This window comes from Maniola hyperantus, chromosome 4 (genome assembly GCF_902806685.2).
Source record: "Maniola hyperantus chromosome 4, iAphHyp1.2, whole genome shotgun sequence".
NCBI classification, from domain to species: Eukaryota; Metazoa; Arthropoda; class Insecta; order Lepidoptera; family Nymphalidae; genus Maniola; species Maniola hyperantus.
In genome coordinates this window covers 14,055,338-14,070,917 of record NC_048539.1, presented here as the reverse complement: position 1 = coordinate 14,070,917, position 15,580 = coordinate 14,055,338, and the positions used below count along the sequence as shown (strand labels likewise).

General features: G+C 39.6%; 1 protein-coding gene across 14 annotated transcripts in view; it reads left to right on the top strand.

Moving 5' to 3' along the window:
* Positions 1-15,580, top strand: part of poe (E3 ubiquitin-protein ligase-like protein poe) — an 84,208-nt gene that overhangs the window by 34,030 nt on the left and 34,598 nt on the right. For 8 of the 14 annotated variants that reach the window (XM_069509838.1, XM_069509844.1, XM_069509843.1 and 5 more), the window contains 13 exons: positions 6,920-7,052; positions 7,938-8,131; positions 8,512-8,748; positions 9,532-9,679; positions 10,600-10,733; positions 11,462-11,617; positions 11,888-11,974; positions 12,501-12,740; positions 12,857-13,037; positions 13,344-13,567; positions 14,048-14,195; positions 14,638-14,799; positions 15,158-15,380. In XM_069509838.1, the coding sequence (XP_069365939.1) occupies positions 6,920-7,052; positions 7,938-8,131; positions 8,512-8,748; positions 9,532-9,679; positions 10,600-10,733; positions 11,462-11,617; positions 11,888-11,974; positions 12,501-12,740; positions 12,857-13,037; positions 13,344-13,567; positions 14,048-14,195; positions 14,638-14,799; positions 15,158-15,380 (2,267 nt within the window). The remainder of the gene's footprint in view (positions 1-6,919; positions 7,053-7,937; positions 8,132-8,511; positions 8,749-9,531; positions 9,680-10,599; positions 10,734-11,461; positions 11,618-11,887; positions 11,975-12,500; positions 12,741-12,856; positions 13,038-13,343; positions 13,568-14,047; positions 14,196-14,637; positions 14,800-15,157; positions 15,381-15,580) is intronic. The other 6 variants (XM_069509848.1, XM_069509847.1, XM_069509846.1 and 3 more) reach the window with 1 other exon arrangement.

Here is a 15,580-nt window from a genome sequence, read left to right as displayed (position 1 = left end):
TCACGTTGGCAACTTAATTTCTATGGATAAGACTTGGTGAAAATCTTTGTAATGAAACATTTCGGTTGTGAAGAATCAAATAAATTGAGTTTTGGATCTTGGCCGATGCCGTCCAGCTACCTTGCAGTCTTCGCACCTACAAGTAAGCAAATGTTTGTATCCTGGAACAGTTTAGTGAACCTTCTTAGTGTATGTGTACAGTAAGAACCCTGTCTTTACTACTGAGCTTTTATTTTGAAACAATTTTATGAATTTTACTGTGTCATTGTCTATTCCATGCCAATGGCATCTTAAATTTAAAACATAGATTTTATGTACTATCTACCTAAGGCATTCTAATGTATCTAAATTAAGTCTTGGCATTAAGCTAGAATAACTAAGCATTATTAGCCATCACTATGTATTAAGCGACCCCGGTAAAAGTTACATTAAAAAACAATTTTGCCTAACATCTAGCAAATTTCATTTATAACACCTCATATACATTACAAGGGAGTCGACGGCTAGCTTCTATTCTTTACTAGGTAGATAGATCAAGTAAAGTAAAATTATTTTTTTTTTCCTCTAATCTTTGTAAGGTGGTAGATTATTCCGTATCCGGGTATATTTCTATTCCGCCCAATTTACCACCCTTACAAATGGCGCCCGAACAGGGGTTTGAAACGCTATGTCCTGTTAACTAGTTACACACATACATTTATAAATACTAAGAGTTACAACTTGTGAAACTAAATATATAAACTATATTCAGAGATTACATTAAGTTCAAGTATGAAGTTATGAACAATTTTTTGTCAGTGACTTGATACTTCATTATTTTGTTGAAATTTTGTTTAGAGCTGTGTTAAGGTTATGATAAAAGCTACTTCACACACAAAACATGTTAAGTTTAATTGAATGCTGGTAGTGACATTCACAAACAGATTTTGTTGTATTTTAGGTTATGTGTTAAAAGTGTAAAGTAACAGTCATCAAACCATTGCACAATCTCTTTGTTTTTTTTTTTTGAAAGATAATATGCTAGTCAGAGTTCATTGCAACTTTGCTGCCTGTTTACTTTTGTAATTGTAAAGGTTGTAACACACTGTGTACTCATAAAGGTGATACTGCACCTTACAATCATTTATTCAATTTTGGGAAGTTTATTTTGTTATATTTTGTTTACTATAGTAATAATATGTGCTTGTATTATTAACAATATTTTGGAATAGGAACATAATTGATGAAATAGTTAGGATAGACTTAAGAATATTGTTTTTGTTGTGTATTTTGCTTGTGTATATTTAATAGTTTAAATAACTTCTTTTGTGTTTGTGTTTAACCAATTTGTATAAGGCTAAACATAGACAGTTACACAAGCTCGATATTTTGTTAAATGTGTTTTGACTTAACACAATGGAACAGACTTTTGCCCAGTTTCATTCACTTTTGAAGGACGAATTGTGTTATGAGGTATCCATTCGTTCCGAAACTCCAGCACCTACAGTGCTAGGTTTAAAGAAACAGTTAAAACAATTAATTCAGGAAATTCCTTCTGAATCAATTTTAGAGACGGATATCACTTCTTTTGAAAACTTATCATCTCAACAGAAAGAATTAGCCCAGTCTGTAGTAAATAAATTTTTAGATATTTCTTCAGAGAAAATAGGATTGGGTAGAACAAAATTAATTGAACATGTTATTGACACCGGTGATGCCTTGCCAATAAAAATAAAACAATATCCACTTTCTCCCGAAAAGAAGGAAGCTTTAAGTAAAGAGTTAGATAGGATGCTGGAAATGGACGTAGTTACTCCGAGTGAAAGCCCTTGGAATAACCCAGCAATTTTAGTGAAAAAGGCAAATGGAGACTGGAGATTTTGCCTAGATTGCAGGAAATTAAATTCAGTGACAAAGGGGGATTCATACTCAATACCGTACATTCCACAAATTCTAGATAGCTTGAAAGAGGCAAGGTTTTTATCATCGATTGATTTAAGTTCAAGTTTCTGGCAAATTCCATTAGCTAACGACTCTCAGGAAAAAACCAGTTTTACAGTTCCTGGTAGAGGGTTATTCAAATTTAAAGTCATGCCGTTTGGCCTATGCGGTGCACCAGCACGACAGCAGAGGTTAATGGACCAGTTATTTAATCAAAATTTTTGTAGTGATATTGAAAATGGAATAGTATTTTGTTATATAGATGATATTGTTATTTGTTCTGCTGATTTTGAAACCCATTTAATTTTATTAAACAGAGTTCTGGATAAACTAAAAATGGCTCAACTATCCATAAATTTTGATAAATGTAATTTTTTTTAGAAACTCTTTGAAATATTTAGGGTATATAGTGGATGAATTTGGTTTACGCACAGATCCTGGAAAAGTTGCCGCAGTTTTGAACTTTCCGACCCCAAAAACTGCACAGGAGGTAAAGATTTTCCTAGGCACTTGTTCTTGGTACAGGCGCTTTATTAGGAATTTTTCAACCATCGCTGCACCACTCAATAGACTAACGAGTAAAGGAAAGAACGCACCTAAATTTGAGTGGAGCGAACAGGCAGAGGTAGCATTTAATACATTGAAGAATGCGTTGGTAACCGCACCTGTTCTTGCGGTACCGAATTTTGAAAAACCATTCAAAATACATTGTGATGCTTCTGCATATGGTGTTGGCGGTATGCTGACGCAAGAAACCGATGGTTGCGATCATCCCATTGCGTATGTCAGTAGGAGCCTAAATAAAAACGAAAGGAATTACAGCGCGACGGAACGCGAGGCTCTAGCTGTGATTTTTGCAGTGGAGAAATTTCAGGCTTATTTTGGTTCCAAGCCAGTCACAATTATCACAGACCATGCATCCCTAAAGTGGTTCTTAAATTTAGAAAATCCCTCAGGACGACTCGCCAGATGGGGTTGTAGATTATCACAGTATAATTTTGTTATCGAACATAGGAAGGGTTGTGATAATGTAGTTCCGGATACCTTGTCGAGACTCATACACGTAGATGTAGTTGGTGATCGTAATGATAACTCTAGTCAACAAGTTTTGGTAGATGACTGGTATGACAAAACATTTAATGGCTGTAAAATCAATCCAGCAAATTTTCCGAATTTTTGTATTTTGAACGATAAACTATATCGTTACAGTAAATGTAAATACCAGCTTCTCAGTGAGTTCGACTGGAAAGAGGTAGTCCACAAGAACGACATCCTTAGAATTATGCAACAAAACCATGCAGATGCAACTGCAGGTCATTTTGGTGTGTTCAAAACTCATCGCAGATTATCCCTCAGATATTTTTGGCGTGGTATGTATAAGGACGTGGTTGAGTACGTTAAGAATTGTGATACTTGCTCTGCGTATAAACACACGACATCAGCCACTCCAGGTCTGCTAGGGAAGCCTAAAGTCTGCGAGAGACCTTTTCAGGTCATTTCGGCTGATTTAGTCGGACCTTTGCCTAGGTCTAAATCAGGATTTACATTTCTTTTTGTGGTGACGTGTTGTTTTTCGAAATATACAATGTTGTTTCCGTTACGGCGTGCCACAGGTGCCGCTGTTGTTAAAGCGCTAGAGAATTTTGTATTTTTGAACCATAGTGTTCCAGAGACTGTGATTGTGGACAATGGGTCCCAATTTACAGGATCTGAATTCCGTAATCTCATTAAGCGTTATAATATTCCGAAATTACACTACACACCACTGTACACTCCGCAAGTTAACCTTGTTGAGAGGTACAATAAGGTTGTTATGACTGCTGTAGCCGCTTTTGTGAAAGATAACCACAGGTCCGGGGACGAAAACCTGTACAAGGTCCAGTTCGCCATAAACAGTGCGGTTAATGAATCCACTGGATTCTCCCCGTTCTTCCTTGTCCACGCTAGAGAACCGGTTTTAAATGGTTCCTTCTATAAGGACACGGATAAGGAGTACGAGGCCGGAATTCCAAGGGAGGAATACGCAGGAAAGTTTGGAACTTTGGAGGACATATTTGGTCAGGTGAGGAGAAATTTGTTTCAGGCTCATGCAGAGTATGCAACGCATTACAACTTAAGGCGTAGGTCTGCAAGCTATTCTGTTGGGGATATAGTGTGGAAAAAGACCTATCCACAAAGCGACGCTACAAATTTTTTCGCAGCTAAGCTGGCACCTAAGTATGAAAAGTGCAGGGTTGTCAAGGTTTTGTCACCTTTGGTTTACGAACTAGTTAGAGTAGCTGACAACCACCCAATAGGCACTTGGCATATTAAGGATATTAAGAAGTAGATATTTGCCATTACTTAGTTTGGTCTAAACTGTTTGAATATTTAAGTTATCAATATTCAATTAGGAATTTGTATGAGTGTAGTGATGTTCTGAGTTAACAGTTACATTACCATGGTTCAGTTGAGGAGGAATGTAGTGGATGTATGTAGGGATGAATATGTGATGATTGGAATGCTTGTGGTAGACCAACCGGTTGAGAAAGTAAAAATGCAAATATCGTACTTTGGGGATAACGAAAAGGGGGGGTTTTGTGTTTTGTTTTCGTTTTCCTTCTAGATAATGGATCATTTCTGTTATTTTTTCCGATTCTGTTCCGAGATCTATTTTCTAGGAGAGTTATTTCGTTTTTTTTTCTCATATTCCGATTTTGATTCGGTTTTATTTTTCCGAATGGGATAGAGAACGGTTACCATATCAGATGGACCCGTTCACAACCAGATTTTCCGTATTTGTTGAGTAACAAATATTACGATGGTAGTTAAAAGAGTGAACCACCGTAGGCCTAGACGCATTCTATCAGTCAGCTGAAGAATGATGCCAAGATGTTTCCACTCAAGTGTCTTAGACACCATGAAGTTTTTTTGTATATATTCTTTTTAGAAGTTAGGGTTGTGTAGTTAAGTATAATGTATAAAACCTTACACTGTTTTCAGTATATTTATTTTGTTAGACAATTTTCCTTGTTAGTAGTAGATGTGCGTTCACGCGTAACTTCTGTGTTTTTTTTTGTTTGTTTGTTTCAGGCAAATTGTTAGTAGTTGTTGGATGACGCTGAGGGCAGCGTGGTTCAACCTGTTGAACCTTTTCGTAGGAGGGGAAGTATTGTGACGTTGTAAATTTTGAACTATTAACTAGCGTTTCGCTTTTAATTAAAATCTATTTTGTTCAAAGTATGTTGGTGCCACCTAGCATCAAGGTGCAGAACTACGCGTGGGTCGATGTTCAGAGTTCATTCGAGCCACAATAGATGGCGTCTGCTTCGTTGTCAATTGTCGTAAAAATAAAACAAAATAATTAAATAAAACCATAATATCATTTGTTTATTGTTAAGTCATTAACAAAACGGTTCTTATAATATATCCTTAGGTTCCGCAAATATTCAAAAATGAATTGGCTTCATGATCAAACTAAATGAGAGCGGCCACACTCGGGTTGCGTCTGGCAACACCGATTGGTGAGATTTAGAATTTTTCTGGAGTCAACATGTGAAGACGAATTTTTTCGTTCCAGGAAAATCTCACTCTTTTTCGCCCATGGCTTCGCCTGGAAAAATACAATTGTTATAAATTTAGTCATCCTAACGTATTTCAATGTTTCATCAATTATGGTGAGTGAAAAATCAAGTAATGTGGATTCGACAAAATGGCGGTTTGGTTAGAGAAAATCCTAATTTCATGATTTCCCTTTCAGTTCCAGTTTATTTTACCTTCCCAAATAAATGAGGATAATGGGTTGTGGGTGGACTCCTGAAAACCATTGGTGGCCAGGAGTTCAATAGGTGAGTTGTGTTTGATCGGGAAAATTCCACGTGTCGAAATTTTCACACAGCACAAATTATAATCTTGTTTTTCTTTGTTACAGGGTTTTCCGTTTCCGTTTTCCGTTTGCGTTTCCGTTTTTAGTTTTCGGTTTTCGTATTTATTTCTTTTGCACATTCACGTTGGCAACTTAATTTCTATGGATAAGACTTGGTGAAAATCTTTGTAATGAAACATTTCGGTTGTGAAGAATCAAATAAATTGAGTTTTGGATCTTGGCCGATGCCGTCCAGCTACCTTGCAGTCTTCGCACCTACAAGTAAGCAAATGTTTGTATCCTGGAACAGTTTAGTGAACCTTCTTAGTGTATGTGTACAGTAAGAACCCTGTCTTTACTACTGAGCTTTTATTTTGAAACAATTTTATGAATTTTACTGTGTCATTGTCTATTCCATGCCAATGGCATCTTAAATTTAAAACATAGATTTTATGTACTATCTACCTAAGGCATTCTAATGTATCTAAATTAAGTCTTGGCATTAAGCTAGAATAACTAAGCATTATTAGCCATCACTATGTATTAAGCGACCCCGGTAAAAGTTACATTAAAAAACAATTTTGCCTAACATCTAGCAAATTTCATTTATAACACCTCATATACATTACAAGGGAGTCGACGGCTAGCTTCTATTCTTTACTAGGTAGATAGATCAAGTAAAGTAAAATTATTTTTTTTTTCCTCTAATCTTTGTAAGGTGGTAGATTATTCCGTATCCGGGTATATTTCTATTCCGCCCAATTTACCACCCTTACAAAGGTCGACGGTTCAAACCCCGCCCCGCTATTGTCGTACCTACTCCTAGCACAAGCCTGACGCTTAGTTGAAGAGGAAAGGGGAATATTAGTCATTTAACATGGCTAATATTCTTTAAAAAAAAAATGTTAATGACGGAGGAGGGTGAGCGGGGACCCTGAGATACAAGTTTTGCAAACTTACTGCAGGGTCCCTGGCACAATTTTTAAAAAGCTCTTTGTAGAACAAATAAATCATTTCATTTCATTTCATTGAAAGATATTGTCATAAAATTACCACATTAATAACCTGATTGCTACATTGGCTACATCCACGCGTACGAAATAGCGAGCAACAGCTAGTATACAATACAAGTGATGTATTGTTATTATTTTATAGGATGTTGCTGGTTTAGTCGGCAGTGGTGGCGTGTCAATCTACTACTCGCACACGCTGAAGATGCTGTTCTTTTCGTACGCTCAAGGGAAGAGCTTCCTCGCACCGCTCAGCACCGTAGAAGATAGTGTGAAAGGTAAGAACTATATTTATATAGTCTTAATTATTGCTAATGCTTATAATAATAATATTAGTTCTTTTTATTTGTCAAGATAATTTGCAAATGCTGTGTACACATTTTATAGATACACAGTCTGTGTTTGTATATAAGTGTCGTAGTATATGTAAAAATTATGTATTGTATGTGTTCCAAATAAAATAAATAAATCTATAAATAAATAAATAAAGAACTTATAACCTTATTTATCAACTTGTTTAAAGAAACGGTATAATTCCAAGAAAAATACCTTGAACGGTGCGGTGAAACAGTAGGTCGAGTTCGTAAAACCTGCATCAATCATTCTTACAATCTGAATTGTTATGATTGGCTGAATTTGTGCTGTTCTTGTTGCAATGATGCATTGTAGCCAACAGTGACTGAGCGTCAACCAATCAGAGATGATGGCGATCGTGACATTGTAGCTGTCATTCTACCGCAATAGAGCAGCGGATCTCGAGGCAAGACTTAAGATTTTTCTTAATTATCATAAAACTAAGCTATAACACGTTAGTTAAAAGAAGTGGGATTATAAATGTTTTGTGGACATAAGAATGAGAAAATAAAAATACTAGCAACTAACTTTAACGTGGGGCCAGGTCCTTTTTTCCACGCACATGCAAACTGTGGAATCAACTCCCTTCGGCGGTGTTCCCTTTAGATTACAACATGGGGTTTCAACGTGAGTACAAAATTCCTAAAGGGTCGGCAACGCATCGGCGGTTCCTCTGGTGCTGCAAATGTTCATGGGCGGCGGTAATCACTTAACATCAGGTGACCCGCCTGCTCGTTTGCTCGCTATCTCTATTTAAAAAAAACTACTATATGAAACTAAGTTATTTATATTATTATGGTGGTGTTCAGGCACAGCGATGATAACTCTATCATCGACCGCGGCGCAGAAGGAAGGCGGACGCGGCAAGCAAGGCGTGCAGTCGCTGTGCCAGTGGGCCGAGGTGCCCGGCCACCCCGGCCTCGTGACCGCCGTCATGCAGGCCTCCAACAACCCGGTCGTGCTCATGCTCACGCCCAACAACATTCACGTGCAGGAGATCAAGGTAACACGAAAGAACAAAGCATTAGGTTCAATTGGTTGCCTAAACAGACATCACAAAATAAATCGATGTCTGGATGATTGATGATCGTGCAAGTGAATAAGTCAGATTTTTTTTTTCATGGCTCAATCCGTACCCTTATATAAGCGAAAGTGTGTTTGTTTGTTGGTTTGTCCTTCAATCACGTCGCAACGGTGCAACGGATTGACGTGATTTTTTGCATGGGTATAGATGAAGACCTGGAGAGTGACATAGGCTTTTTATCCCGGAAAATCAAAGAGTTCCCACGGGATTTAAAAAAATCGAATGTCCCGCGTACGAAGTCGCGGGCATCAGCTAGTCAGTAATAAACAGCAGCTATAAATAAATAAACTTGTTCGTAGGTGGTGCCAGCTAAAGCGAAGATAACAGACATGGTAGCAGTTCGGCACTGGTGCGGGGGCGGCGGCGAACAGAAGAGCACGCTCATCCTGCTCTGCGAGGACGGAAGCTTGAGGATGTACGCTGCCAGCCCTGAACAGACCGGCTATTGGCTCTCTCCGGCCATACAACCTGTGCACGCGCCTAGACGCAGACCGAGACTTCTGACCCATCACTCCAAAGGAAAAGCGCAACAGGTGGTGCGTTACACTTTGTTTATAAGCCCGTGAATGCCACTTGCCAGAGAATGGTACGCTAGGTACTGGTAAGCTAGCACGCCAGATACTAGCAGAATGTCCGCGCGTGTTACACATGCCTGTGTCTGGTATGCCAGTTTCTAGGGAGGCTGCGTACCGTGCCAGTGACGTACGAGTTGCACAAAATCTAAATATATAAAAGGAAAAGGTGACTGACTAACTGACTGACTGATCTATCAACGCACAGCTCAAACTACTAAACGCATCGGGCTGAAATTTGGCATGCTTAGCTATTATGATGTAGGCATCTGCTAAGAAAGGATTTTTGAAAATTCAACCCCTAAGGGGGTGAAATAGGGGTTTGAAATTTGGGTAGTCCACGCGGACGAAGTCGCGAGCATAAGCTAGAGAATACTAATTGTGTAGAAATTAATAGTGTTCACTTCCCCTCAAGGGGAAAAAATCAAACGCGTTTTGCGATTTACTGGTATGCCTTGTACTGGCACGTGAGCTACTGGCAGAATCTCAATACACATGCGAGTAGCTCGTTTTTGCTTGTAACTGGCATGCATTTGTGCGAGTAACAAACTTGTGTATCACCGGCTTAAGCTATCTCCGACCTAAAGTCGACGCATTTTAAGCTGAGTCGTCGAGTTATGTCTGTTTCGCTCGCACAAACAGGTTGTATGTAAGTGCGAGCGAAACAGACAGATAACTCGACGACTCAGTTTAAAATGCGTCGACTACAACACTGAAATGACCTGACTGGTGACAATTGTTTTGCAGGCCGTAATAAAATCATCGAACGGAACGCCACAGTTCGCCATCGACTTTTTCGAGCACTGTGTTGCCATGAGTGATATAGAATTCGGCGGCAACGATCTCCTTCAAGTCTACAACACGGCGCAGATTAAACACAGACTCAATACAACTGGTGAGCCTTAATTTTGTAACAATATAGCTCAGCTCAATTCAATTCAATACAATTTTATTTATTTAGCTTTATCTAGCTGGAGAGTTGCCATATAACTATAGTAATTTTACTCTCTGAAAATGGACTCAACCTGACTTGTGCACGAGTTGCATAATATCAAGATCAACCCATGGCCGGCTCAATACAGAGCACAGGTCTCCTCTCAGAGTGAGGACCCCTGACCTCTGATTATGAATCGGACGTCCCAACCACTAAACTATCACTGCTTTTACCATTTGATTTGGCTTCTCTCTTTGTTTGATATTATGATCTATTCTGCTGGTCGATTGCGGAAAAACTGCATCAACCATTATTTCAATCGTAATTGCTGTGATCGGTTGAATTTATTTATGCCGTGTTGCAACAATGCATTGTAGCCAATAGTGAGCGAGTGTCGGCCAATCAGAGGTTATTACGATCGTCACACTGTAGCTGATATATGACCGCAATCGAGTCACTGATATTTAGGGCGTCTAAATTGTGCTGGGCGAGACACTCAAGCTCTCCCTGTCGCGCCGTACAGCTCGAGACAGCATAGTACATCTTTTGCTTTCACATAGGGACTAACTGTCTGACTCTACTAATAAAAGGACGCTGGACTTGCAATTGCCGATCTGTTTTGGAAGCAACTTGACTCTTGCCATTTTGACACTCATGGCAGTGACAGTAAGCGTACTCAGAACTAAATGTTGGTAATGAAACATCTGTCAGCATAGTGTCAACATGAAGACCATTTGACACGAAGTGTCAATTTTAATTACAGGTAAGCTCAGTGGGGCGCTTGGACACAATAAATAACTATCACTTTGTACGACACACCTCTTCCAGCGTAGTATATGTATGTCCACTTTAGTGGATTAACTAAATACTTTTTTTTCTAGGATTATACGTAGTATCAACAAAGATGAGCGGATTTTCAATGGAGATCTCAAATTCTGATCCGAATATGGTGATATGCGGCATACGGTTATTGCTCGGCAGTCAGGACATTGCTAGGACACCTGCTTACGTAGAGGTATGTAATATTTTTCTTCTAAGATCTTATGGGCATCTTAAGCCATAAACTAGATCATAAGACACAAATTTATTTGCAGAAGAAAATAAACTATAATGTGCAAAGAAATTGTCTGTGAAAACCTATTTATCAAAGTCAAAAAACTCGAACTCAAATTATTTATTCAGAATAGGTAAAATATCAATCTGATGTTAGCTAAAATAAATATTGGGGCCGATTCTCTAGTACACAATTTCTAAACTAAACTAAATTAACAGGTCTCAATCTAGTGCTATCCTTTTCCGCAAGCAACATTATGAATAGCAATAGATTTAGACGTGTCATTTTAGTTTAGTTTAGAGATTGTGTACAACGGAATTAGCCACATTACATGATCAATCAGACCAAATCAGATTAGTCTAAGGTTGTGTTGATTGATATAAAAAACGAAAGAATTGTAAATTGGGGTGCAGTGGGGACTGCAGCCGACAGAAGGAAAAACTTACAACTATGAGAAAAATTTCGAGCTGTTTGGAGGTACTGCGACTACCGAAAGCTTACTTGGCTATTCAAAACTGAACCTTAATAGGTTGCGTTAAGGAACAAATTTTAAAATTGTTAAAAAATAAATTTTAAAAGCGATTAAATTAGCACGACGCTGTGCTACATTGAAATTTTTCCCCATCCTAAAATCGCCCAACGCGTCTAAAGAAGTATTCACTTCAATAATTCTATCTATTTTTGTCTAGATTTATGGAAGAACAATTCAAACGATAGTGGTCCGAAATCGTTGGTTCGACATACCGCTCACTCGAGAAGAATCGCTGCAATCGGATAAGAAGCTCGTCATTAATTTTGGGCCTTCCCAAGACCCCGATGGAGTTACCATGGTTGATTCTGTAAAAGTAAGTTTTGAATTCATATAGATGAAATTTAGGAGCTATGTTAGCTTAAACTTTTAGGGTAAAAGTGTTATTAGGTAAAATACATTTTTAGTTTCTTACCAATTTCGACCTTATCTTTTGCTTTATAAAGGTCAGATTTCGTTAACTTCCGTTAGTTTCGGTATCCAATTTTTATCAAATTCACGCGTTTCCGTTTATTGAAAGGTGCTTGTAAAGGAGTTCAAGCTTTAAGTGAATGTAGCTATAGAATGAAATCGATGTTTGTTTTAGGTTTATGGCAAGAACAAAGAACAGTTTGGATGGCCGGAAGAAAATGAAGATCCATCAGCTTGCGCATCTTCTAGCAAAGTAGCACAGGTGAAAATAAACTGCATTTGTTTGTATCTGATATATTTGTATAAAGCGAAGTACAGCGACAGTCGAGATGGCAATCTAGGTATGAGGCGGGGGACGCTCCGCATACCCTTACGTCACTGCCGCTATCCCTCGCCGGGCTAGCGCGGTGCTGTGTGGGGTGTGCGGGGCGTCCCCACCCCGTAACTATCTCGACCTGTCGCATACTATACTCGGCAAATATTTGTATTAAAATAGATGTATGATTTTCATAAATAAACAATTCGTGATTTTGAAAAAAAAGCATAATATTGAACTTTACCGGTCAATTCGTGATTTTGAAAAAAAAGCATAATTGAACTTTACCGGTTTTTTTGTATAGCAGAATACATTTCATACGAATGTCTTAATCAAACTAAATCTTGAACTAAATTGACAGGCCTAAAAGATTATTTTATATATTATAGCACTACTTTAGACTTTTTAGATATATATTTTTTTGGTTTTTAGTGGCTTGAATCTGATTAATACGGTGTTCTCTAATCTTAAGGAGTCGGACAGTAGTAGTGGTGCTTGGAAACCAAGCTCCCTGGAACGGCTAGCGTGTTCCGCCTTAGAAGCTCTAGAGCTCGGTGCCAACGCACCGTCGAACACGGGCGCGGCCGCGGGCGCTGAGGCAGGGACTGAGGCCGCACGCAAATTACTGTGCGCTCCCGCTTCTGCGCACTTGCACGCACGCGCGCAGTGTCTACTGCGCGCGGTGTACCAGACTCAGTACCATCAGTTCAAGGTCAGTAAACAAGGATTCATTTGTATACAGAATGACTTGTATAAAATATAATATTTATTGAAAAAACTGAATAATAATATGGTACAGATAGAGAAATGGATATTTTTTGTTCATAGGATCAAGCAATTCTAAAATACGTATGCACATCGCTCCGGGAGCTGCGCGATACGGCAGATGCCCGCAACATCGACCCTGAAGCGTACTTCCGTCTGGTGTTGTTAGCGCGCGGCGTCGCCGTGGCGCGTCCGCAGCATCTCGTCAAGTTCAGCGCTACCACGCCCTCCAAACCAGCCAATGGTAACACTCCCAGTCCCTCTATCACTATCATACATATAATTTCCCATATGATCCCATCACAGTGAGCATGCCTGTGAGTTCCCACTTAGTCAACTTGCTAAACTATGAGTATGGCTAAATCCTTGTAATTCCGAGAGGAGACCCGTTCTCAGTAGTGAGCCGACGATGGGTCGATCATGATGATGATGATCTGAATGAGCGAGATAAGCGATTTCGCGAGTAAGCTTCGCTTTTGTCGGTTGTCCCATGAGTATGACGTCTCATTGCTTTGTTTGTAAATACATGAAAATCATAATTTCTTAACAGGTGACTGGTCTGTACTATGGAAGGGAGACAATCAAGACGAGCCCGACAAGGAGCCTCACTTGTGTGCGCTACTGGTCAGCGTTCTATGGAAGCTGGCAGGCTGCCGCAACCAGACGGCTGGGCCCCCTGGAATCTTGTCATACGGACTCCGCCATGTGGAACACACTTTACACGCATTAGCTGACACCATACATGCGTTCCAACTGAATTCTGACTCTGACTGCGTAAGTTATAAACGGGTTTGTTTGATGATTTTAGCCTACCTACTTCGCGACAGATCGAGGTGGCAATCGGGGTATGAGCGTCCTGTACACCCGCACGTCAGCGTGGCGTCCCCACCCCAATTGCCATCTCAACCTGTCCCGTACTATATGTAGGGCTTTGATGACGTCCAATTTACTTAATCATTGGAGAGGCAATAAAATCCATAGTAATATTATAAATGCGAAAGTGTGTCTGTCTGTCTGCTAGCTTTTCACGTCTCAACCGTTCAATCGATTTTGACGAAATTTGGTACAGAGCACTTGCATCCCGGGGAAGGACATAGGCTACTTTTTATCCCGGAAAATTAGAGTTCCCACGGGATTTTCAAAAACCTAAATCCACACGGACGAAGTCGCGGGCATCATCTAGTATGGAATAATTGTATCCCTGGTAATTGACAAAAACAAATTTTCATTGCAAATCTTAAATTATTGTTTTAGATCGAATTTGGTAATCAAATCTACCTATCGCTACTGTTAGCCGAAGATCAGAGTATAAGCTTTGGCGCCAAGACAGCTTTGATGAGAGTCTTGCGTCCGAGAGTCAAAAGGCGACGTGTTTACATTCCTTCACCCCCCAACACTCCAGGTAATGGGTTTAATCAGATTTCCGCTTTTATAGTACCAGTGGCTCGATTGCGGTAGAATGACAGCTACAATGTCACGATCGCAATCATCTCTGAGTTGTTGTTGCTGGCTCACAATGTATTGTTGCAATAAGAATACCAGAAATTCAGCCAATCACAACGATTGCGATTGTAATAAAGGTTCATGCAGTTTTCCCGCAATCGAGCAGCAGAACACTAGCAAACATGAAGACAGGTGATAGTACTGATGATTACTGATAGACCACAATAAAGTTAACAATAATTGCAAATAAAACATCTGACTGACGCTATAGGTCAATGAACGTTGCGTAGATGGATCACTCGGGGGTCAATGCCGCGTCGTTCTGCAATTTTTGAAATTATGTATTTAAAATAACGTATAGAAAATCGATAGACAATTTGGTAATATTTAATTGTTCACAGGTGCTGGATCGTCAGTAACGACTGCACAGCCGGCGAGCTCAGTCACAGAGACCGCGGTTTCGGAATCTGACCTAAGCGCTAATCGCGATGAGCAACAAGATAACCAATACATGGATGTTGATGAGTCTCTTGAGCCTATGGTGTTGTTGGCACCTGATGGAGGTAAGTGCTTTCAACTTTATACTTATAAGTTAAAAGCTGGATATCCTCGTTTTAGTTTGACTTCGGCTCAAAGTTAAACACGCTTTCGTACCATACGACCTTTATTGCCACACTTGTTAGCATAGTTAGCATTTAATATAGAAGACGATTGTGTATCGAATTCTAATGTGGACTGTCGATTATCGGCTACAAATGTTAAATTATAAAATCCAAACTATACTCATAATAGCATATTGCATTGAAGCGCGTAAACTCCTAAAAATGACAGAAAAGTTTTCTTTCGCAGAATCCTCAGCGACCGTGAAAGTTTTTTCTTCAGTGGTAATTCATAAATTATTTTGTTTACCTCCTAATACAGGCTTCGATGCACTCCTTGATATACCAGCAGACGCAGACGACGAAACGATGGTTGAGTTAGCAATAGCATTATCTCTGCAAGAGCAAGGAAGACGCGCGCCGCACGCGCCCGCGCCTGCCCCGCCCGCGCAAGCCGCTCAGCCTGCACAAGCGCCCGCACAAGCGCCCGCACACTCGTCACACTCCGCGCCCGCGTATAGCGATGCTACTGCTTCTCCCAACGGGTAAGTAGCATAAGCTTTTCAGACAAGAGTATATGGGCCTCATAAGAAAGCTCAGAGTTCTTTCTGCCTGTACTTAGTTGCCGATAGCCAATATTCGCTCTTTCTCAGCTTTGAGTGTGGGAAAAAAGGAGAAGGCATAATTCTTTTGCGTTTTAACTTTTAAGTTACCAAAAAACCAAATAATGCATTGTCAGTTGGCA